We start from the raw sequence: 25,703 nt of genomic DNA, 5'->3' as shown, positions 1-25,703 counted from the left end.
CTTCGTTCCTTTGAATTATTTGAAATTATACCACGGGTCTGTTGAATGCTGCATTCTGATTGGCTGAGAAATGTTCTATGGGTGTTTATTATTTTTCTGTAAAGCGCCCACGTAACTTGTCAAATGTCTTAAAAATAGGCACCAGAGTAATGTTTGTGGTAACCGTGGTATAAGCGGAATAATTGACTCCGGTCCTTTGTAGGGCTGTGACGGTGGCAAAATTTTACCACCGCGGTGGAACCATCAACAACAACCGCCGGTGTTGCGGTGGTGGGGTCCATGGGGGGATAGGGTGGTTTAAATGGTGAAAGAAAATAAAGTTTCACTAAATGCGCTTCCTGATGCGCGACTTTAACCTGGTAAAAATTTTAATTCACAACAAAAGACAAACGTGATGTGTATGTATTCCACTGTCACTGGAGACCAAAAGAAACTAAAGCAGACGCACAACACAGTGACATGGCTAAACTCCAACGTGCTGAGTTATGCTAAAATCCACCAGTTTAGTGGAAACGCCATACATGGTAATGTAGCGGAGATTTGTGTATTAACATAAAACAATGTTATAAATTTGTATCTTAGGCTTTAAATTACTGTACAACTTTTGTTATTATTATTTCACGTGTAAAAAAAACTGCAATTTTTACTTATTATTTTGTTTAATCATTCACCTGATATGTGACGTCACACAACCGCCGGTGGCACTTCACCACTGCGGTGGCATTGCACCACCGCGGTGGTGCGGTGGTCATGACAACCGTCCCACCTCTAGTCCTTTGAATTATTCGCGTCGTGCCGCATTACCACCTTGGTGTGCATTATTTTCTTGTAATTCAATGGCCCGGCATCAATTATTCTTTACATAAGGCACACTTTGCTTTGCTCCGTGATGAGTTACCATCTAGGCCCTAGGTGTGCATTATTTTCGAAAAATTTTAACAGCCTGTTGTCAATTATTCCTTACTGATAAGTTAATAATTAGCTAATAAATAATAATAATTCATTATAATTATAGTTAATAATATGTAATCTTTAATTATGAGAAATAAATTACCTTATAAATAAACCTTGGTTAAAAAATACAAAATTATGATGATAGAGCTATTGTTACTACTATTCTGTGTAGTAACACAGAAGTCCGCAGTAGTATCCCTTAGTCTGCAGCAGTGTAAATGTCTTTGTAGGGCATCTGTTGTTTGTCGCTTTGAAATTCTTTACATGTATGTTTGCATTAATAAGCGATATTTACAAAATCAAGTACTGTGGTTTTGTGCGTGGTTTTCACTTCATCTAAACCCAATTTTGTTCTTCTTCACAGGTATTTTGAAGGATCCATCAAGGGTATGTTACCTTTACTAGTGTTTTTGTCTGCCTTTGCCGTGCTGCTTTCTGCAGTAAAGAAACTGTAGAAATTGTAACATCCTATAATAATATATTAAATAATAATAATAACAGCAATAATCTTTTATCTACTTGGGAAAATGCATCATGTTTATTTTGTTATATTAGAGCTATGCAACCGTTTCTGCAACATAATGTTAATGTCATAATCTGCATTGTTTTTGCAGCGAGGAACGGACAATCTATCCATGAGATCATCGGACAGCGATGTAAGCGACGTGTCCGCTATGTCGAGTGCGTCTCGGCTTAGCAGCACGAGTTACATGTCTGTCCAGTCAGAAAGAGCTCGGGCTAATCGCAAAATCAGGTACTACACCATACTGACAGTCATGGGCAAACCCTCTGGACACACTTAAGTTCTCACTAAAGATTAGTTGAGGTTTGCGAAGTGCAAGTTCTAACTAACCCCTGAATTTAAATGTGTCCAGAGTGCATTTACCATTGGCTGAGGTCACCACTCAGGCTACTGGTTGTAAACTAGTACTAAAAATGTAGTTCAGGACATACATGTAGTATTACTGTACACATGAAAATAATGTTTCATTGTATAGCAAAATATAATCTCTTATTTTTAATTTCTAACACTTTAAGGTGAAGTATTTATACAATAGAGTTTCACCCATAAACAAAAGAAATCAAATTAAGTCTAGAAGAATTTAACATTCTCATTCTTGCATCTTTTTCTCTTGATTAAACCTACATCCACATTTTCATTCTGTTACGTTTTTTTTTATTATCATTGTCTGCATGTCTCTTCTGTGTTTTTTCTGTCACGCATGCTTCCTGTAATGATGTCATGGCATGGTTTGTGTGTTAGCCGCACAGAGGCTCTTCACAGTCAGGGAGAAGAGGGCACTGTGGTGGGGGACGAGCAGGTGGAAGCAGCGTCAGGAGGTGCTCAGGGGGCAGGGCAGGATGGGGAGGTGGGAGGGGCTACTAATAACTCAGAGCCGGAGGAGGAACATGAGCAGGAACCTGAGAGGTCAGCATCTCCTAAATCTAGCTAGTGTCCTTCAGTTTTTTAGTGACTGCACCCCTACCTGAGCCCGTTCAGATCAATTGCTTTGTGTAGTTGTAGCTTACACACTGAAGTTAAATGTAGCCAGCACCAGTGGCTTGTCATTATAGTCATTATGGCTAAAGCTCTGTTGAAAGTGAGAGTTTTACAAACTGTAGTGATACATTAAGTACAGGTAAATACATGACATACAGGCTTTCTTTGTTAAAAATCACAAATAATGATATAGTGTTGTGTAGCCAGACGTTTGGCTATTGGCATAAAGTGTGATCCACTTGTGTGCTTTTTAGGGGCTAATTCTGAATGTGGGTTTTCTTAAAAAAATATATGGTCATAGAATGGCATGCAAAAACAGTAAGGGGCAGTTTCCCGGACAGGGTTTAGACTAATCCCAGACTAGGCCTGATATATGTTAAAATATGTCGGTGCAAAATTTTTAAATGAAAGCAGTTAAAACATGCATTTTAGTCTGGACTAGGATAAATCCTGTCCAAGAAACTGCCCCTAAGTGTCAGTTTTCCAAACAGCGTTTAGATTAATCCAGGGCTAGGCCTTCGTTATATTAGTTTTCCACAAGCATACCTTATAAAAAACAATACTGGTGTGCATCTTGAGACAAAACAATGGCACTGATGTATGTTAAGATATGTCAATGCAATATGTTTTTTAATTAATGTAGTTAAAATCTCCATTTTATTTAATAACTTAGTAAGTAATAAAAAGTAATCATTCACAGATGTAACACCATCCATTCATGCACCATCAGATACATAATGCACACAAAAATAACAGGAGCTGATGGAAATCACTCGATTCAATCTTATTGGTGCAACTTTTTGCTCAAATTAACCCTTTCAGCTGTGATTTTTTGCAACTAATTTATCCTGCGTAGTAAATCTGGCCCATTATGTGCCTAAAAAGACAGTCTGAGCAGCTAAATGTGTGTGTGAAAATTGCAGCATGTCATCTATTCACATCGGTTCTCCTGATTTTGCCAAGTGGTTGATGTCCTCAGGGCAACATTATGTTGACCCTGGGACAACATTTATTTATTGACATCACCGATTGTTTTCAAATCTTAAATATGTGACTGTATGCTGTAAGTAGCAGCTTTTCCCATAACAAATATGTGGTCATATGCCTCAAATAGTTAAGAAAAATGAATCACTAATTCTCAGATTTAACAGATTTGTTTCCTCAAGTATAATAAAGATACACATTTAGTTGAATGTATTTTAAACCAGATTTAAAAAATGTACACACTTCTGCAAAGCTATTTATGAAATCCACAGAATTAAAGATTTCAGATTTATCTGCCCCTAAATGACACAAAACAAACTGCGATTGGTCACTTTACGTACTGTAGTAGTATTTTTTTCTATTTACTTGATGCCAGTAGTAAATAGTCTGGCTGTGTGAAATCGTTTCAGTGTTTACATACAATAATTAGTATAAAACACACTTTGGTAAGCACATTTTGTAACATAAGCCCTGTATGTTGTGCAAATGTGTGTTCATGTATGCACATCAAAAATTCCTTGTGTGTCTTAATTATGTTTGTTAGTGCTGGATGGCAAACTTTCTCCACCCTCTTCCTACCCTATAGATCCTCATCCTTTTCCCAAAGAGTCTGTCTTTTATATAATATCCCTTTCATCTTTACAACCATCAGAAGTGTCTCATGAACAGCTGCTGTCTCTATTCCAGTTAGAGTGAAAACCAGCAAAACAAGCATGCAGGTCTCTCAGTTTCACATTTTCAGATTTTCAATACCATTTGTGGAGTCATTGAAGTAGAGTTTTGTCATTTTTAAATAGAGTACAATGAAATCAATCGGATTTTGATAGAAACCGTATCTTTTGCCAATAAGCAACGGTAATTCTTACATAACCGTCAACATTTTGAGAGACAAAATTTGTATTTATTAAGTCATATAAACGCACCAAGACCGAGCTCAAAAGTGTTTTATTTCTGCTTTATTTATTTTTTATTTCTAGTTTATTCATGTTAGTTAATGAGGAGTCTCATTCATGGAATTAAATGCTGATGTTAGCATCATTTTGGGTTTCCACAGAAACGCTTAGCAAATAAAAGAGAAGTGGAGGTGGCTCATCAAAGAACAAATTACCCATAGTCCATCTTTGTAAGGCAGAGCGAGATAGATACAGTAGATGAATGAATCAACCTGTCCACCCACTGTTTCCGTTTGCTATGACCAAAAAGACAAAACTTAGCCCTTAAAGGGACACTCCACTTTTTTGAAAATATGCTCATTTTCCAGTTTATCGTTTTGGAATACATTTAGCTGATCTCGGGGTTTGACGGTACCTCTTCTTCTACTGGGAACTATTTTCGGGCGCTGCGTAATATCATTGCGCCTGCTGCACCCATGTTACGGCAGCAATGTCCTTGATTATTACGCCAGAATGAGAGTATAGTCCTAGCCATATCTGCCTAGAAAATCACAACTTTTAATTTTCTGTCAGTCTTAGTACACGATGTAACTACAGAAGAGTCAAGTTTTAAAAGGAAAAATATCGAAACTCTTTGGTTATTTTTGAGTGCGATGCTAATGGTCTAATCAGATTCAATGGATTATGGCAAGCTATGCTAAAAGTGCTACCGCCAGACTCGGAGATCAGCTGAATGGACTCCAAAACCATAAAACTCAATTGTTTAACTCTAGGGGAGCTGGAAAATGAGCATATTATGAATTGACACACAAATTGACCACAAAGGACACACAGTGTTGTCCAACTTTTTTCACGTTATGCACTAGCTGCTGATCACTGTTGATGGTCCCTTACTTTCTGTCCAATATTTTGTAGCTGTTATATCATTGTCCACCTTTTACTGTTCTCCCCAATCCTATAGCTGAAACCTGTCCCTTCCTCTCTCCACTGTCTTCCTCTCTTTCTTCCTGTCCCTCATCTTCCTTTTGTGCGTGTGAACTTCCACCTGACCCACTGACAGTGAGTTTACATCTAAAATGAAACACAGGGCTCAAACAGCCACACCTGGTTCCAACATCACCAAGAGTTCCAGCGTCGGTGGAGACATGTGTTCACTGGGTAGAAATGACGATGAGGATGACGACAAGAAGAGGCGCTCCAGTTTTGGGGCAAAGATGGCCGCCATGGTTGGACTTGGGAAGAAGAGCCAAAGTACCTCTCAGCTGGACCCAGAGGGTGAGTGCGCTGTGATCTTAAAGGACAAGTTCGATATTTTAGACTTTAAGCCCTGTTTTCAGATTGTTTATGGTGAAATAGAATGGTTTTGACTGAAATTTCCACATTTGCGGCTGCCCTGAGAATTTTCGCGTGATTGTGTTTCACCTCACACCTCTACAATGGGTTTAATGGTGCACTGGAACAATCCTTCCTAAAATGCATTAAACTTTCGTTTACAAAGACGTGAAACTCACCGAGTGGTCAGGGGTGTTCACTGGTATGCTCACACAAAAATCGCTCCAAAAGACGCATTCCAACAGGTTTTATCGTAGTTTTTGCCAACTCCATTGACTGTATTAGATGTCCTGTGAGGTACGGTATAGACCTTTCTCACAACTTCCGTATTTATGACCGGAAATACGCAATCGTCGCGGAAATTTACTTCCTCCGCAGTCAAGGCAATGTAAAAAGCCGTATCTGTTCCATCAATTCTCTGTTGATTGTGAAGTTAGACAGAAGTGGATTCAGGCTATTCGGCGAGACTTATAATGTGTCGTTTTAGTTAACAGTTCAGTAACAGTTAGACTCGCTCTCTACTTACCTAGAAATTTATGGACAAATTCTTCATGGAAAAAGTTTTCCTCCATAAGTCGTGTCACATCAGCAAATGTAATATTTGGCAAATCCGTTAGCGAAAGTTGTGTAGACTTTTTGATCCATTTTTAACTTGCCCGGGTTTATGTTTTTCTAGTGTGTTGACGCTTGACAGGAACTCCGCTTACACGACGATTACGTATTTCCGGTTACTGTGAGAAAGGTCTATTACTCCGCGCCGGGAACTTTGTTTCTATTCTTGCAATTGGCAATGGTGGATTAGCGCCACCACCTGGGCTGGAGTGTCTATTATTCAAGCTCTAAGCGGAAGAATGTACGGGTGTGAGGCGTTTGGAAAAATAGGTCCACAAGTTAACAACGAATGCTAAAACAGCTGTTGGAAAGCATCTTTTGCAGCGATTTTTGTGTGAGCATACCAGTGAACACCCCTGACCACTCGGTGAGTTTCACGTCTTTGTAAATGAAAATTTAATGCATTTTAGGAAGGATTGTTCCAGTGCACCATTAAACCCATTGTAGAGGTCTGAGCTGAAACACAAACACGCGAAAATTCTCATGGCAGCCGCAAATGTCGAAATTTCAGTCAAAACCATTCTATTTCACCATAAACAATCTGAAAACAGGGCTTTAAGTCTAAAATACCGAACTTGTCCTTTAATACCAGTTATGTATCTGGTGTCATAAGATTGACTTGTTCTAAAATGACCTAAGTTTAACTTGACTTAAATGGCTTAAAACATTGACTTGTCTTATGATTACCTAAGATTGACTTAACTTAAAGTGACACCATGTAATTTTTCAACCTTCATAATACATTTTCAAGACCCTTGTGATAGTACATCGACTTTAAATAGGTTGAATGACATGTCTACCATAGCCTGACGGGGTCTGTATCACTTTTACTCGTATTTTAAAACTTAGGGTTTGTGGTAGTAACCAGAGCACAAAAAAAAACTACAAAATTCGACTGCTTTACGGCATACGTCACTTCCTCCACACAATTTGTTTTTAACGTGAATTTTGCTGGAGGCTACTTAAGGAGTGTAGAGAGCAGTTTCTAATATGTGACTCTGTGGCACAGTCTTTAGTGTCACGGACCTATGACACGGGCGACCCGGGTTCGATTCCCCTTTAAGGCAATTTTTTATATAAACTGTTGATTCATACATAAATGCGATGTTCTTTATAAATTACGGCGATTATATTGCATATAGTTCCCTGTATTCAGATGCTGTGTTCACGTATTTACCTTTCTTTTTACTGTGTCTATGATATTTACATTACAATCCAGGATGCTATAGCACTCAAACTTGCTCACAGTGTAAAACCAAACCCTATTCATTCACCAATCAGATCCGAGCGTTTCTCTCTTCTCTCTTCCTCATTTGCTGCGTTCCGCTGTCACTCGCGTGACGTATTACAAAGCGGCAGACCTAAACGCATCGGTTTACTTGGATTTGGAGCGATTTTCACACAAAAAAGAGGAATAACGAGCGCCATTGCGGAAAATCCTGGTGGCGAGGGAGAGAGAGAGGATGCAACAATATTTGTTTGGAAAAAGGCAAGGAAATACGTCTGGTCGTTTCTGAATTGGAAGGCTGCAGCCTCCGGAGGTCAAATATGCAGGCTGCACACGTCATCAAGCCTGGGTTATTAAGGTAAACTGAGCATTACATTCGCAAGTCATAAGCATACTGCAACAATTTACGATTAACTAAGTATAATAGTCAACTTTGTAATTGTTAATATTGTGAAATAAGACAGTCTTGATGACGTATTAGAAATACGACATCCGGAGGCTGCAACCTTCAGATTGAGAAATGGCTTCTGCCACGACGAGTTCCTCATCAGAAAGTTGTAACATGACTGCGTTTCTCTCTGTTGTCTCAAAATGTTGATCGTTTAGCATTTTAAATGTTTAGTTTTTAGTTTAGTTTTAAGGTTGGCCAGTTGCTTTCCTTTGCGACAGTGCTGCGGCGCTTGTGGGCTCTAGGGGCGCTAGAAGTGAAAAATACGTGTCTAGCACCCCCTAGTGGCCAAAAGTTTCATGGTGTCCCTTTAAGATGGCTGAAGATGGATTTAAAATTATAAGACGATAAACAGCTCTTTCAGTAGCATTGATAGCTCAATGTTAGAGCATTGCATTAGCAGCGCAAAAGGTCAGGGGTTCGAACCCAGAGAACACATGTTGAAAAATGTATACCTTGTAATGCACCGTAAGTCGCTTTGGATAAAAGCATCTGCCAAATGCGTAAATTTAAATGTAAGCAACCACTTATCAACCACCCGGAAATCCAAGCAATGTCCATGCAGCCACCCAGAACACCTTAGCAACCACAAATCAATGCCCTGACAACAACTCGCACGCTTTTTTCATTCTACTTGTTCTACACAGAGGTAGAAGTCCATTAGCAACAGATTTCTTCCCATCTGAGCAAAGTGCTCTTTTGTAATGGTTACCATGTATGCAAGAGGTTAGATTGAGCATACGGCTCAGCCTGTCAAACCAATTAGCATCATTATTTCTGATCATTTCATCTGATGGAGGTTTATCTGAAGCTTGCAATGCAGGTCCAGACAACTCACACTAATTATTCATAAAACTGAGGTTGAATATATTTCTATTCATTCAATATCTAGACATAATCAGTCCCAGTAAAAACTGACTGGTTATAAATATGATGATGCCATCGTGTCCCTATTTAAAAGAGCCCAACCCCATGTGCTTTAGGTTTTGGGGTTCCTATGCTTCTCTGGGTTGTTGCTGGGGCTGGACAGTTGCCATGGTGATATATAAATATTACTTCCTAAGTCTTAATTCCTAGTCAAAATTTGGCACTAGAAATACTGTATCCCCATCTCTTAAACTGTGCTGTACTTTGTCCTTTTTTAAAATGTTGCATCATGCTCTTTCTAAAAGCAAGTTTTTAATATTCCAATGTTCAGTTAATGTCCTAAAATGACTTGTCTTTCGGTAAACACTTGTCTTTTGACCCAGTAAGCGGCCCTTATAAACACACACCCACACTTAAATGTGCACAGCAGTGATATGCTGTAGCTTTTAGGACGCTCATGTCCCTTTCTGCAGCTCACAGGTGGGATTCAGAGTCTTTTTTGGTTTAGACATGCTTCACACCTTGTTCTGTCTGATGTCCTGCAAGGATGAGATGGATTGAACGGGACGCTCTGCATGGTCATACTGTTAAATCATTAGAGATTGATGAGGGACACCGGTCAAAGCTTCCCTTTTAAATTAACTCAATTACACACTCAGGGGGGTAAACTGCCCTCACAGATGCCCTGTTGATGCCTTTTGAGGAAAGACTGTGGGGTTTTAAAGAGCTTTGCTGCTGGACGAACTCGCTTTTTTGATTCCCTGTAGCACTGGCTTTACTTTGCAAGTTTTTAATGGATGGAAATAGGAAATATCTAATGAAGTGACAGGAACTAGCAAGTTAAGTGATCTGGTCTGTGGTAATTGGAGCATTAGATCTTTGGTTTGTGATTTTTAAGAGACTGCACATATTTTTTTTACTGTTTTCTACATAAAATTATGAAAAAGAATTAGATTATGAAACTTCAGTCTGTATTTTACACATCTTATTTTAAAGCAAAGGGTTTTTTAGGTTTTAAGACCGAATGGCATCAGATTAAATGCTTATAAAGGGGTTCCAGGATTCATTCACAGGCATCCAGGATATTTATCGGAACAGATGCAGGAATGATTCACTCTCATGCTACACAGATCAACATCCTTTCATACTTGACACGCTCATTCACACTCCCGGTGCACATATTTTAAGATGTTCTGCTTTCTATTTCCTGTCAGATCAGTCATATTCAGACAAAAATATTCCTTGCCATTTCTCAGATTTTCACACAGTCCAGGAGAGGAACAGCTTGTTCGTCAACATGTGTTAATGACAAATTTGGCTGTTTATGAGCATACTGTATGCCTTTTTTTAGCTGCAACTAATGATGTATTGATAAAAAATATAATATGACCCACATACTCCAAAATTATTTCATTTTAAGGATTTTATTTCACTACAGGCTAAACATTACAAATATTACAAAAAGGCGTAATATTACAGAATATTACAGATTGCTCAGTTAATTAAATACAGAAATACACAGTTAAGAAATGTGAAGTTTACCAAAGTTTGCCATGAAAAAGATTACAGTTAAGAATAATAGCCTATTACTTATTGTTTTTGAATGTAAAAACCACGCGAACATCATAAGTAGACCTCAGACAACAGTATAAAACAATAAAATCGACAAATTCACCGCCCCTTTAAACCATCGCCTAAGAAGGTTAAAGACACGAATTCTTGGTCTACTCCATTTACAAACACTCGACTGACTTTCCAATTGTAAAGATACTGGTATGCCTTTGTGCTTTTATAGCACAGCATAAAAATTATTTAATATATCTTAACATAATATATCAGGCCACTTCTTATTTTCTTCCTCCCACCTGGTTATAGATCGCAAGTGTAGTAAATATTTACCATAACTGTTTTAATCATGTTTTATGCGTGCTCCCACAACACTGTTTTCTACCGGCCGGCTTTTGAAACGGACGTCTTGCACAAAAAAAAGGAAATACTTTAGAGCAATGAATAAAATAAGCACACGCTTAAAAGATTACTCCACTTTCCATTTCTGGATAATTTACTCACCCCCATGTCATCCAAGATGTTAATGTCTTTCTTTCTTTAGTCAAAAATAACTTTTCGTATCGCACTAGCACTGGGATGCGCATGTGCGGTGATACATATTACGTAGTCACGTCGAAAGGCCACGCACACAGCTTATTGATAGCACACAACATGTTAAGTATGGCATTCATATTTGATATACACCAATATGCTTTTGTATTTTTTCTGTTCACATGACACTGTACCCTTTTATACTGGTGCTTTGAGACCACACAGTATGAGTGTAATGTCAGATTAACCTCTGCTGTCAAACACTGCATCATTTACTATTTGTTATTTTTAGAGGTTAATATAAACAGTACATTAACTAACCAGCAGTTTATATTACAGCAATGTCACCCTCGCAGAGTTATTTTTAGTATTTGAAATTCATTGGAACAAGAGAAACCACACTTGGTCCAGTCCTGAGATGTCACGACTTTTTGTTCAACTTTGTCCATTGTTTGTGTGTGTGTGTATTTGTGTTAGTGTCAGATGTGTTGATATTATAGCAGTGATATGAGTCATAACTGCATTCAGCTCACTACAGACTTTAATAGGAAGGTTGAGACATTACTATTTCTGGCTGATGTTCTGCGTGGGTAATGATTTCATACCCACACAGTAATATATTTATGGTTTTGTCCTGGAAGTGTGGATTTGTAAATGAGATGGAGCATTGTCCCGGGCTGTTTGCTGACGATTGTGTAGTCTGCTCGTTGGGAACATAAGGGGGGCACACTCAATAAATGCATGCCCTATTTTTAGGACCTTTAGGAGTTTTTGTAATAAGACTTTTGTCTTCAGAGAAAGCATGAAAAAATCCTTTCTTAGTTAGAAGGAGCAATCATTTGTGTGATTCACAACCTGAGTAACATGTTAAATGTGAGAGAAATATTCAAATATTTGAACAAATATTCATATCCTGTGTTTGATTGCTTATTATCGTATGTTTCGCCACATGAGGCTCCAGTCAGAAGGCAAGTCATGTGCTTGTGTTTTTAAATGCGTCTGTGAAACCATATCTCTAGGCAGAGCTCCGTCTCACTTAAGCGCTCTCTCAGTTCCTCCGTCTCTGATTGGCTGCGTCATTTGCAAGCCATGCGCACACTACAGTACCTCCCTCCCTCCCTGCAAGACTTACCTCTCTGCAGAGCGGACCGTCTCAGACAGCATCCTCACTGCTTATCAACACCCTCATGAAAACCAGATCTGGGTACCTGACTTTACATCTGTGATAGATCTCAGCCTGTGCACTTTTGCCAGCTCACTGCACTGTAGTTTGAGGTGTCTGAGGACGCTGGATTGGTAAAATGGGCAGACAGGGACAAGACAGTAGCGCAACTCTTCCCAGCATGCGCATGCAGCGATCCCAGAGCAGACTCAGTCTGTCTGCGTCCTTCGAGGCGCTGGCCGTCTACTTCCCATGTATGAATTCGTTTGAAGAGGGGGACAGAGGTAAGATCCGTGCTTGCTGTCTCTGTGCTGTCTGGAGGTGAACACACTGCAAAGTCACTTCTGAGATGCTTTTTCAATGCTGTTATGCGCTTGTCTGATGTTGATTTAACAAGAGACAGATCCGGGGTTTGACCTTGATGGCAGGTGCATCAATGCGACTAGTATAAGGATGCATGGATGAATGCAAAATTGATGATATTCATATATTTTTCCTAAGTGACTTACAGAGCATTTAAGGTGAAGTTTTTTCAGTATGCATATTCACTGGGATTTGGACTCACGACTTGCGTTGCCAGTTACGTGCACCAATTTTTGTTAGTTTTAAGCATCGCTTTTCTAGCATTTATTAGCCATAGGTGAAATACCGTATGTAATTTTCGCAACCTTAAAGGTGCAATGTGTAACTTTTTGAAGGATCTCTTGACAGAAATGCAATATAATATACATAACTATATTATCAGTGGTGTATAAAGATCTTAGATAATGAACTGTATAGTTTTTATTACGTTAGAATGAGCCGTTTTTATCTACATACACAGCGAGTCTTCTTACATGGAAGTTGCTGTCAGGTTTCTACAGTATCCCTAAACGGACAAACTGCTCTGTAGAGCACGTTTCGACCCTACGATGTCTCAGACAACCTGTCCTGTAGCGGCTACTGTAGCATGTCATTGCGTTTTGAAATTGAGGTTGGTTGCACGACGTGGTTACTTTGGTTAAACCATACAGTAGTTTCTACAAAATAACCATGGTTATGCTTAAAAAACCACGGTTGCTGTAGTAAAGCCATGGTTTTGCCGATGTTAATCAATATGGCAAAAAACATGGTTAAGGATTGCAGAAGGGACGATAGTCATGCGTTTATCTTTGGGCTTTTCCTCAATCACTAATCTCTTTCTGCTGTCGTTTTCAGAGGAGGGTAAGAAGAAGAAGCCTGTGCGTCTGGCAATCCAGCGGAGCGTGGAGACAGGTTTAGCAATCGAAATGAAGAACAGAATGACCCGCCAGCCCAGTCGAGAGACCACAGACGATGGTGAAAAGGCAAAACCTGGAAAGTAAGAATTGTGACATCACCCTTCACACCCTGCTAACCACCCAGAATACAAATATGTAGAGATATACATGACTTTTTATTGCCTGCCTTACAATGAGGATATCTCCACTTGACTGGTTTTCTGTTTTCGTTCTGTTAAAAGTCTCATCTTTCCTGGAGTGAAGCTTTCCTCAGACAGCCAGTTTACAGAGTTTTTGGATGGTCTTGGCCCCGCCCAGCTGGCAGGGAGGCAGACATTGGCCACACCCCCGATGGGTAAGTATCATCAGTCACCAATTTTATAGGAGGTTATATAGAAAGTCACCACAAGTAATCTGTACCAGAATGATCACGTCTGTCCCCATACAACATTGCACATCAAGCACCAGTGGCGCGCTCGATTTGAAGTTTGTCACAACATGTATGTAGCCCGTCATGTGTGTGGTTCCTTTTTTCAAAATATGTGTTTGGCACATCGAGAGATCCTATGTGCATCACGTGTCTTGTCAAAATAAGTGCCTGCTGCAGATGCGTCTAAAGGGTTTATGATGAAAGAGACGCTCACGTTTGCCAGATACTCTCATGCGTAATCACAGTTTAGTGTTAAGGGAGTGTCTTGTGTGTATTTTGTGAACATGTCGCTTTTATCATAAACGGTTTTGACGCGTCTGCAGCAGACACTTATTTTGAAAAAACATGTGGTGCACACAGGATCTCTCAACGCGCAGAACACATATTATGAATTAGCGCCCCTCGGATGAGTAGTCACGAGCCGCCACTGTTCGTCCTGTTTTCACGGCTCTAAAAGTTTGTTTGTGGTCTGTTCTCGACAGGTGACATCCAGATTGGTATGGTGCACAGGAAGGAGAGGCTGGACGTGGAAGTTATTCGGGCTAGAGGCCTAGTGGGCAAACCAGGCAACAAACAGACGCCAGGTATGTCATGTATAGGGCTGTTGCAGTGAAGGAATTTCCCTTGCAGTGATTTTGCGTGGTATGCGGTTTTATCGCCTTTTAAAATTATTTAAATAAAATTATTATTTAAATCCAGAACAACGAGGTGCACTAAGGTACTAGATCATTTATATTGCCATATAACATAAGTTAGACCTACTTTGGTTCAAAAAAGAACAAATAAATAATGGACTTTATAAAATTTTGTTTTACTTGAGAAAACATTATATTCATCTGAAACTTGAAATTTTTCCAATAAACTGATGAGTTTTGCATCAAATAGATTAGAGGTGCGAAAGCTGTAGATACACAAAGATAAAACATTTAAAGTTTTTAATTTAAAGCGGTTTTAATGTTGCCAAGCAGTCAGTTGTATTATGGCGCTTTGTATTTGTGTTGATCAGTTAAATTAAAGTAATTTTAAACTTTAAAACTCCATTTAGAGGCAGACAACGTTAATTCTGTCACCTCTCAATTTCACTTTGAGTGCTCAAGGCTTTTCACACATTCACTGGAATATGAATAGCCTAGTATTACATTTTAAATAAAACAATTTACGAGAAACTCTCTTTAACTCTTGACAATGTATTTGGCCTTTATTATACATATGATGTGTAAAAAAAGAAGGGCATAGTTTTGTAATTTTTATGTAAAAATCATGAAACAGGCTTGTGTTTACCGCAAGAGTCGTGTAAATAAAATTTGAGAAGCACCTTCAGAAGTCTTTTACTTAAAAAAGGATTCATTCTGTATGGTTGTAATTAAATCTTCTATTTACAGCACCCTATGTAAAAGTGTACCTGTTAGACAATGGGAAATGTATCAACAAAAAGAAAACCCGGACAGCAAGAAAAACACTGGATCCTCTCTACCAACAGCAGCTTCAGTTTGAGGAGAATCCCGAGGGAAAGGTTTTACAGGTAACACCAGAATAACATCTCTATTAAATAGAAAATCAAGTGTATAGTAATCAAAATCATACTTTTAGGTATGTAGTAAGCCAGTGCACCACCACTCAAATATACTACCATGTCACTATATTGTTTTAATAATATAGACAAACTCCTTTGTCAGATTTATTCATTACATTGTATTAGCATCCATTCATAGAGGTAGAACACTATCCAGCATCTGTAAAAACTGTTTTATGTACTATATTTTGGGACACTAATCCTGGTTAAGTTATATTTCATTCAATATTGGAGTCCTTCTAAAATTTCTTTTATTCTTAACTCTTTTCCCACCACTGTTTGTAAAAAAGTTTTTTTAAATTTAGTTTAGGATTTTCACTAGGGCTGTCACAATTAGGAAATTTTGCTGACGGGTTAATTGTCTAATAAATTGTGACTATTGTGCCAATTATAGGGCTTTGTCGATTATGACGATTAATTTCCTATTTTATTGCTTCGATATTTAATTCTCATAAATTTTTTTTCTTTGTTTATGAAATAATTTTCACATATTGTTGTGATTATTTAAATTAAATATTTTGCAAGGTAAATATAAATACACATAGCACACATTTAAAAGTAATCTGATGCGGTCTCATTTATACAGGAACTTCAGCTCCCCCTTGTGTTTTTTAGATAGATGTGCAATCATTGTGGTGATCTAAAATCATCGCGATGAGACGATTATTTAATTATTGTAATTGCCCTAATTTTCACAAATGTGTAATGCCTTCTAAAAAAAATTATTTTATAAATATACAATATATCAAAAGAAAGAACAGACCCTCTGCTTTCAAACAAACAAATAAAAAAAATCCTTTGTTCATTTGTTCTCTTTTTATCACCTCTCAAATTTTGGTCGGTTTCTTCAAAAATAAAAAATTTTGAGCAAAAAGCTGAAAAAATTGCATTTTTGTAAAGGAATTTTGTTAGGGTGTCAGAACGGTGATCAAACATACACTGAATTTTTATTGTTTTTGCATCAGTGGATGCTTAAGTGTTTAATGCGTTGGGTTAGAGCGCCACTTAGTGGGTAATAGCAGAAATATAAATTGCCGTAAAAACTAGTCAGGGAAGCGTTTTCTGTTAATTGACGACTCAATGGCGGGAAAAGAGTTAATGGTCTAATTTCTTACTATTCCATTACAATTTTTCCCTTTGAAAATATGTTTAGGGTGCCCCAAAAATAACCTCTAACCAAGTGATCCTTAATTTACAGATTATTGTTTGGGGGGACTATGGGCGCATGGACCACAAATCTTTCATGGGAGCAGCCCAGATCTTATTGGACGATTTAGAGCTAACCAACATGGTGATAGGCTGGTACAAGCTCTTTCCTCCCACCTCTTTGGTGGACCCAACCTTGGCACCTTTAACTAGTAGACCTCCAGAATCAGGCCTGGAGAGCTCCGGCGTTCGGTCATAGCGGCACGAGCAGCTGAGCTGTAGAGAGCGGCGTGAGTAGCTCCAGCTACAGACAGAGAGAAAAGCGCCTCGACGGGTCACGTCCTGGTTACACTGCATGCTTGATGTTGTGTCCTCTGAGCCCGTACGACGAGAGGCTGCGAAAACGGCCTGCGTACTTCTGCCAAAAAAAAATTAAAGAAGATAAAGAAAACAGTATGCTGCTGTCACACGCAGGGAAATAAAGCCACAGGACGTCTCCGTTCTGCTAAAGAGATGCAGCCAGCGGTACACGGCCGAGTTCTGACTCTTTACACGACGGATGGAGGAGACCATTAGGAGAGCTGGAACAGAAGGACGACACCCTTTCTACTTTGGCTGTTTCATTCCAAGAGATGTCAGTGTTTCTTACCTAAAACTTGTTGCATTGTAGCCATTACAGTGAGCCAAGCCCCAAAAATAAGCTCTTGGCTAAGGAAAGATGATGTCCACCTGAGAATGCATATTCTGAATACTCAGACAAGCCAGATCTCCATGTGATCTTTGCAGTTTGGTGATGAGGAAATGGATTTGCCAGATTTCGTGTTTGATTCAGGACGACAGAATTATAAAAGAAATGTATGGACCTTTTCGTGCTCTGGTATGATGTTCTTTGTTGATGTACTGTATGAAATTCCATGAGATTTTTTTTTTTTTCGTTTCTTTTTTTGCATGGATGCAATTTGTTTTAAAACAAAAAAAACAAAACAATGTTATTTTCCTCAAGGCTGCAACTTGCAAAAAAAGAATAATATAAAAGAAAAATATTTAAGGATGAACAGATCAGCCATTTTCAACATTTGTATTATTTTTAATATGAAGTTCTCTAGTGCATGGTTTTCGAACAGACTGAATGCAACATGATAAGAAGTGATTGTCATCCTTTAGACTATTCTTCTGTATTTTTACAGATCTCAGATACAGGTGTGGCCTGGGGAGACTTTGCTATGTCATATTATGAAAAAAGCAATCGAGAAAACAAGAGATGGTCGAGGAAACTCAATAAATGTACAATATTCATTGCGATGTAAAGGGCCCGAGCCTTAAATGTAACATTATATGAAAATTGTACATTTCCACCTTCGGAAGCAGCCATGATTGTGTACGTGTGGAGACAGAGATGGGTCGGTTACACTAGCTGAATGGCTCGTTCATTTAAAGCAAGCATGTCGAAAGGGTCTGCAACATGGATCGAGCACACTGTCTGAGTAATACAGCATGTTTTGATAGAGACATCTGGGATTTTATCGCAGTTTTGTGTACAGTGCATGTGGACCAGAGGCTCGGCCATGCCCCGATCTGACGTCATCCACGGATTCAGGTCGAGGTTTCGCGGCTGACGGTTCAGACATTCGATGCAACATTCCACCTCTTGGCACTCATGTTTTCTTGACGTTTTGAAAAGGAAAAAAAAGAAAATCAAACAGACAAAAGAAAAAAACATGGGAAAAAGCAAAGAAGAAAATTTATATTTATTCAAGGTTTACTTGGAAAAAATTGCAAGTATATTTTATTTTATTATTGTTATAAAGAAAATGGTATTAAAACGGATCCCATTGGATGGTGCTGTACGTAGACTCTGAACTGTGGACTAGACGACAATGATCTCGCTTGTGTTGTTCAACACGATTGACACTGGTTGTTGAATCTGCTGAGTCACGCAGTTCGTGAAGATGGGAAAATTGCCACAAAATATGAATTTTTAATTGTTTCTTGTTTTGAAAGAATAAAATTCATTTACTAATTTCTGCATTTTCGTTTGTTTTTTTACTGTGAAGAAATCCCCTTCATTGTCTGCTTTATCTAATGTAATGTAAGATTAATATTGAAGTTTGGGTCTTATCAGCTGTACGGGTGCAAAAGTTTGATGACATGACAACTTAAACTGAAGCCCAAATAGCATTTGCATTAATAAATACAGTTTGGTCATTCATGCTAAAACCAAACATCTAACTTTCATGTTGAAGACACAAATAAGATAAGAAAAGAAAAGGTAAGAAAAAATAAAAGCATTAAAAAACTCAGCTTAAGTTTGGTATTAAGGTTATTATTGAAATAAACTTCACTGTAAAATAAATGCAGCATTAAGTTAAAACAACTTGGTTTTGCCAGTCAACCTACTATTATAAGTTTTAACCTACAGTATTGACCTGTTATAAGTTGACATGACTTATAAAAACAAATTGAAATTGTTTAACTTCATTTGTTAAGTTAAATTAACATTAAAATATATGTTGATTTCACAAAAATGCAGCATCTTTTACAAATTTGGCAAAAATGTTGTAGGTATTTGACAATGAAACAAAAGTTTTAATTTTACTTAAAAACATAGGGGAGAGCGGGGTAAGTTGTCACACTGTCTAACATTTACTGAGCACCATATATCACAATTGTATAACTCATACCAAATATAAGAAGGAAGTCTTGGGCACATATGTTGTATTTATTACATTTTCATATCTCATTACGGAGTTGTAGACTGTTAAATAGAGAATGTTCACTTGTGACAATTTGCCCCATAGGCGGGTAAGTTGTCACACAAGATTATCTAAAAAGTCAAACTTAATTGTGACTATTGAGTTTCATTTTTTTATTCAAACCTGGAAATATTAACTCTAGGACTTTGTGTTTTAGATGCTCTTATATAGCTGACAACAGACATCATGAAATATAATCTTCTGTCTGTCTCACTATTTAGAGGACAACTTGTGTGAAAATTGACTCATGTCACCATATTTTGTCCTTCTTAAAAGCCACTTGATAAAAAGATTCTTGCTAAAATCAAACATTTACTGATGAAAACCAGACTTTTGGAATTAAAAGGACATATGAATGAAACTTAATTTATTAAGATTATTATATAAATTAAACTATGTATTAAGTATTAAATGACCACATTTTTTATAAAAATGTCTTATGCGCCATCTAGTGACTCCTTCTGTTACTACAGCTGTTATAAAAATTGACTGAGAGAACAACATTAACTTCAATACATACAGTTAAAACGTTTGATAGGTGACTACAGGCTCTAGAGGTTTTTTTATGTGAAACTAAAAAGATCAAACAAATGCTATGTTTATTGTTTAACACGGTTTCTTAATGGAGGGTGGAGGCTTTTTGGTAACAGGCCTGAAAGTAGAGTTTTTAGCATCGATTTGCCAAATACATGCAATATAGCTGCATTGAAACTGTGTGTGTTTATAGCATGAAGACACTGAGGAAACTTTAGTGATTTACCAATTTTTTATTTTTTTAAATAAACAGATAACATCAGTGAAATATTATTGGTTCCAGGACTGAGTGAAATCCTGGGAACTAAAATGTGCATTTCATCTAAAACAAGTTCATATGCAATATAAAAAACGCGCTCACTGAAGCGTGACGATAGCAATTGTGACATCATAAGATGCAGTCGCTCACTCGTGCCATAGTTACCTGAGCAACAGCAGACGCAAACAAAATCACAGAGAGAGACGCAAACTACACATCCAATCGATAAAAAGCTAAGTTACACTTGATTCACGTTGGATCGTGTGATTCGTCGCTCACCACTGACGGAAAGTTTATGAAGGTGTCTCTGAAACACACGGAGGCCTACGAAAGTCCAAAAGGTGAGATGAAAAACGAATTTGTGAAATACATATGCTGATATTGGATAGATTATCTTTATTTCTAGTTGATTAGCACACGTTTTAATGTCTAACTGCACACGGTTTTCGGTCAGTACTGTCAATATTTGGTCAATAAGTATACTTGGGTTGCCATTTCTCACCCATTTGGCGCGAGATATACGCTTTGGGGTTTACCACTTTGATAAGTGTGCGTTAGGAGCGGGACTGTCATGGGGAAGGCGTTTTTCCGTTTTTCGTGGTCATCTCGCTGCTAGGCACATACAGTAATAAAAATCACAATACTGTGTTTTTTATCTTTGGTCTCACTTGTACATTGCTGCTGTTATATCTGCATGCTTCAAAATACACAGTCACGTGAGCAGTCTCAATGAAAGAAGGCGGGAGTTTCTGTTCTGTCAGAAGCCAGCTCGAATTTATTTTGTTCACATTTATTTGGATGGCGTTTTTCACAATACATAAGCTTCCTTACATAAAATGCATGCTTAATGTACTAAAAATATAGGTGATTAGCAAAATGTACAAGTATATTAAAAAAATGATGGGTTGATCATAACAGTTACATGTGAGTACCCCCCTCAAAAAAAAAAAAAAAAAAATCTTATTCCAGCTACACTGCAAAAGATGGCAACCCTGAGTATATTAATAAGTACATGAAAACGTCTGAGTATCAACTACTTAAATATCACATGTGTGTTATTTCATATTAATGAGAAAATTGGGTAAACAATTTTCTTGTACTTTCAGTTAATTGACTTTGAAGAGAAAAGAGAGCAAGAAAAATAGTATAAAAGTGCAGGAACACACAAGTTTACAAACACAGGTGTTTTCTCATTTGCCCTATCTAACATTTATGTCCTCAGCTGGTTTGCACCTCACCAACACAGAGGCTGGCATTGATGAAAGGAGAGATGCCCATAGACTGTGTTTGTTTTGATTTGTATGTTTTTCAACCTCAAATGAAATGAGCAGACACAAGAATATATATATATATATATATATATACACACACACAGTGCACAGCATAAATATATAAGTACACCCCCTTTGAAAATTAAGATTTTTCTCCATTTGTCAGTAAATATGAGACCAATTTGCTGTATTTTTACACACCAGTTTTATTAAACATTTATGTTTCTTAACATAAGTGTGAAAGTCACTTACCATCTTAAGGATATGAAAAATAACACATTTAAACCAAATGAGGTGATGCAAAAATGAGTACAAAGATTCTTAAAAAAAAACAATCTAAATATTTTGTATGGCCTCGATTCTTTTTTTTTAAACGGCACTAATTCTTTTAGACATTGAATAAACAAGTTGACAACATACAATTACATCTTTAATTCTCCATTCTTGAACAACAACCGCTTTCAGATCCTGGATGGAGAATGACATTCTGTTTGTCTTTTCAGAACTCCCATACTTCAACCTGGGATGGGTTCTGAATCACTTTTCCCCTGTGCTTCTTCTAAAATGAATTAGTGACCTTAGATGTGTGTTTTGGGTCACAATCATGTTAAAAGATCTTCTCTTTAAATATTTCACAGTACATCTGTGTATTCTTGATGCCGTCTATAAAATTCAACTCTCAGACACCTCCAGCACTCATGCAAGCCCACAGAAAAGCACTGCCACAATCTTGCTTTAATTTTGGTACCATGCATTTTGCATTGCACTCCTCACTCTTACCACACTCTTAATCTTTGTCTCATTACTCCAAAGTATAGAGAGTTAGAGACCCAATAGTCTTTACCTTTTTTCAATATGAGCTCTAGCAAAAGAGCTTTTTGTGCATTGGCTTTACCAGTGGCTTTCTCTTTGGATGACTGCCATGCATGCCTCTCCTTTGCTCTATACCTACGTCGTGTGGTGTCACAGGAAACACCACAGATTGACTTTCTAATGATTTAGTCAACTGTACTGAACTTGCATGATGATTTTTTTCAACATCCCTCATCACAGAACACTCTTGACGAGGTGTTAACTTCAGTAAACGTCCTGGATATCGCAGAGAGCTTCTCACAAATCCTTCCTTTTTAAATTTTTGGATCGCTTTCGTTACAGTATTCAAACTTATTAGCAATGCTTAACTAATTATCTTGAAACCTTTTGTGCAAAGAAATTCTTTTATTTCTCATGTCTTGAGACATTTCTTTACCATGTGGTGCTATTCTGTCACCATTACATGAGAGTGGATTTTCTCTCTTAAATACCACCCTCAATTGCCAGTTATCCTGTGGCCACCTGTGTGATGAGTAATTATATTCATCATTTCCTAGTGAATTCCTGTTAATACACTTTATTTATTTTTTCTTGCTAACATATTCATCAGGGTGTACTCATTTTTGCATCACCCCATTTCATTTAAATGTGTTATTTTTTGTATCCTTAAGATGGTCAGTGACTTTTACTCTTTTGTTAATAAAAATAAATGTTTAATATAACTGTTTTGTAAAAAAGAAATCAAATTGGTCTCATATTTACTAACAAATGGAGAAAAATCTTAATTTTCAAAGGGGGTGTACTCATTTATGCTGTGCACTGTATGTATATGTATATGACTGGTGGTTTATTTGTTTTGTACATTGAACAAAAAAAACTGAAAATCAACCCGAAATCTCGTTCACGAAGAAAGGCACAGTTTTTTCGTTAGTTCGTTTTTTTAACTTCAAATGAAACAAACTATCAAAACAAACACAGACCTGAAAGTCTGCGGGCGCAGTGACAGTTTCCCCCAAATTGATTCACGTTCGTCCACTGATGGAAAGCTCATGAAGGTGTCTCCAACACACAATGTAGACAACAGTTCAAAAGGTGAGACAAAAAAATAAAAAGATCTTTATAAATAGATTTACATACAAAAACGCCTTGTCTTTGGCCCAGCTAAACACTGTTTGGGCAAGAAGTCTAATACCCTGGGCTTATATCACACACTATGTGCTATGTGAAATTTTGTAAAAGCTCACAGTTTTTTATTAGTTTTTAGTTTACTTATTTTTTGGATTGAAGAAAGAGTATTATTATGAGGGCAGAAATATACAAACAAAAGTGTTTTCTCTTTTGACCACTAATCTAACATTTGCGTCCTCAGCATGTTGTCCAAGTTGTCGCTCCTGTCTCGGCTCCTCACCCGTCTGCAGCATCCCAGGGTTCGTCTTTGCTAGCTGTAGTGCCCCCTGTCATGGTCCATCTCCCCGCCGCTGTCAGCTGCAGCGCCCCCTGTCTTGGTCCCTCTCTCGCTGCAGCGCCCCCTGTCTCGGCTCCTCACCCGTCTGCAGCATCCCCGGTTTTGTCTACGCTGCTAGCGGTAGTGTCCCCTGTCATCGTCCCCATCTCCCCGCCGCTGTCAGCTGCAGCGCCCCCTGTCTTGGTCCCTCTCTTGCTGTAGTGTCCCTGTCCTGACTCCTCACCCGTCTGCAGCATCCCTAGTTTAATCTCTGCTGTTAGCTGTAGTGCCCCCTGTCATGGTCCCTGTGTCTCCATTGCTAGCTGTAGTGCCCCCTTTGGGGATTAAACTTGTTCAGCCGGTGGTCGCGATACGCAACCACCGGCTGAACCAGTTTAATCCACTTACCCGTTTCCTATCCCTATCGTGTTTATATATATATAAATATTAATCTCTCTCAAGGGTTTTTGTCCTCCTAGGATTTTTCCCACAGGGTTTTTCTCCTAGGGGTTTTTCATCCCCGAGAGAGTCAGCCAACATTGGCTTAACTTAGCACTTTACTGTATACGTTACGTTACATACGTTCCTGTCTCGTCTTCGCTGCCAGCTGCAGCGCCCCCTGTCTCGTCTCCCCTGCCCACTGCAGCGCACCATGTTGCAGTGGGCTGGGGAGCTGAGACAGGGGGCGCTGCAGCTGGCAGCGGGGATGAGATAGGAACCAAGAAGACCCCAGTTTTGTCTCCACTGCCGGCTGCAGAGCCCCCTTTCTCGCCCCCTGTCTTTGTCCCTGTCTCGCTGCAGTGCCCCCTGTCCTGGTTCCTCACCCATCTGCAGCATCCCGGTTTAATCTCTGCTGCTAGCTGTAGTGCCCCCTGTCATGGTCCCTGTCTTCCTGCTGCTGTCAGCTGCAGCGCCCCCTGTCTTGGTCCCTGTCTCGCTGCAGCCCTCCTGTCTCGGCTCCTCACCCATCTGCAGCATCCCTGGTTTCGTCTCCGCTGCTAGCTGCAGTGCCTCCTGTCTTGGTTACTGTCTTATCTCCGCTGTAATAAAATTGAATTGAGTAATAAAACATGTATTTAATATTGGTTTTGTTTCATGAAAATATTAACAAACTATTGTAAACATTAACTAATAAGCAGTTTATGTTGTATATATTATGTAGGGGAGAGTATGGCACAACCTCACGATTTTTGACTTTGTAGTTTACTAGTTCGATTTTTAGTACATTTTTTTGAATATGAAAGTACACTTTGAGGTACACTCTCGGAAAACTGTTAGTTTTGTTGTTTTTATACTGCAAGTATACATTAAAGTGGACTTTATGTGTAACAGAAGTGCACTACAAGTGAACTTATGGATATATGGGTGTACTAGTTTAATACTGTTAGTACACTTTGATGTATACTCGGAGTAAACCGCTAGTATACTAGTGTTTTACTGTAAGTACACTTACAATTTCTTGAGTAACTTAACATCATATTTATCATTTTGTATTTATATATTTTTAGTAATATTTTTTTACTTGAAATACCTTTAACTGGTTAGGGGTGGCTAATAACATATTATAGGACAGCATATGTGGAAGGTTTTCATGGTCACCCATCAGGCAGTGAAATTTGTGTGCTACTGATGTAGTTTTAATGTTTTATGAGATAATGCTTCAGTTGTATAAACACAATACTCACTATGTATAGTGCCACTGGTTTTCCAGTCATTTAAAACAAACCAACTTTTTTAAATAAAGAAAAACATCATTACCTTCATAATCCATAGTATCTGGATCAATAGTATACCAAGTAATGGTAAATAAATTTAACTATTAGCAAAACCATGGTTTATGGATTAACTATGGTTTTTCAAAATCATGGTTATTTTGTGGTTACCATGATTTACTACTACAGTAGCCATGTTTTTTTCTGTAGTAAAACCATGGTTAATTTTTCTAAGGGCTAAAGCTAGTTTTATTTTCTTCAACACACCTCTAATCTTATATTACAATGCAAATCATTAGTTGTGGAGTTTATATTTTCATCCCTTTAATGTTCCTTAATTGAAAACAAAGCTAAAGATAAACACTTGTTAATCGCGATAGACTTTGATCAGGCACCATAAAGCGATTTTATAAACTACTATGACACTATGTAAGGTTAAAGCTACTCAC

General features: G+C 38.1%; 1 protein-coding gene across 7 annotated transcripts in view; it reads left to right on the top strand.

The window, feature by feature from the left end:
• The window catches only part of rims2b (regulating synaptic membrane exocytosis 2b), a 141,014-nt gene extending 122,526 nt beyond the window's left edge, over positions 1 to 18,488 (top strand). For 5 of the 7 annotated variants that reach the window (XM_073812725.1, XM_073812727.1, XM_073812726.1 and 2 more), the window contains 8 exons: positions 1,319 to 1,341; positions 1,569 to 1,708; positions 5,393 to 5,607; positions 13,279 to 13,420; positions 13,562 to 13,674; positions 14,232 to 14,333; positions 15,132 to 15,271; positions 16,521 to 18,488. In XM_073812725.1, coding sequence (XP_073668826.1) covers positions 1,319 to 1,341; positions 1,569 to 1,708; positions 5,393 to 5,607; positions 13,279 to 13,420; positions 13,562 to 13,674; positions 14,232 to 14,333; positions 15,132 to 15,271; positions 16,521 to 16,727 — 1,082 coding nt within the window. In that variant the 3' untranslated portion in view covers positions 16,728 to 18,488. Of the gene's footprint in view, positions 1 to 1,318; positions 1,342 to 1,568; positions 1,709 to 2,552; positions 4,159 to 5,392; positions 5,608 to 12,029; positions 12,366 to 13,278; positions 13,421 to 13,561; positions 13,675 to 14,231; positions 14,334 to 15,131; positions 15,272 to 16,520 lie in introns of those variants that run through there. The other 2 variants (XM_065293013.2, XM_065293022.2) reach the window with 2 other exon arrangements.
• Positions 18,489 to 25,703: the final 7,215 nt, after the last annotated feature.

The sequence above is a fragment of the Paramisgurnus dabryanus genome, chromosome 19 (genome assembly GCF_030506205.2).
Source record: "Paramisgurnus dabryanus chromosome 19, PD_genome_1.1, whole genome shotgun sequence".
Lineage (NCBI taxonomy): Eukaryota > Metazoa > Chordata > Actinopteri > Cypriniformes > Cobitidae > Paramisgurnus > Paramisgurnus dabryanus.
Note: the sequence above shows the minus strand (reverse complement) of the source record. Positions and strands in the feature narration are given on the sequence as shown.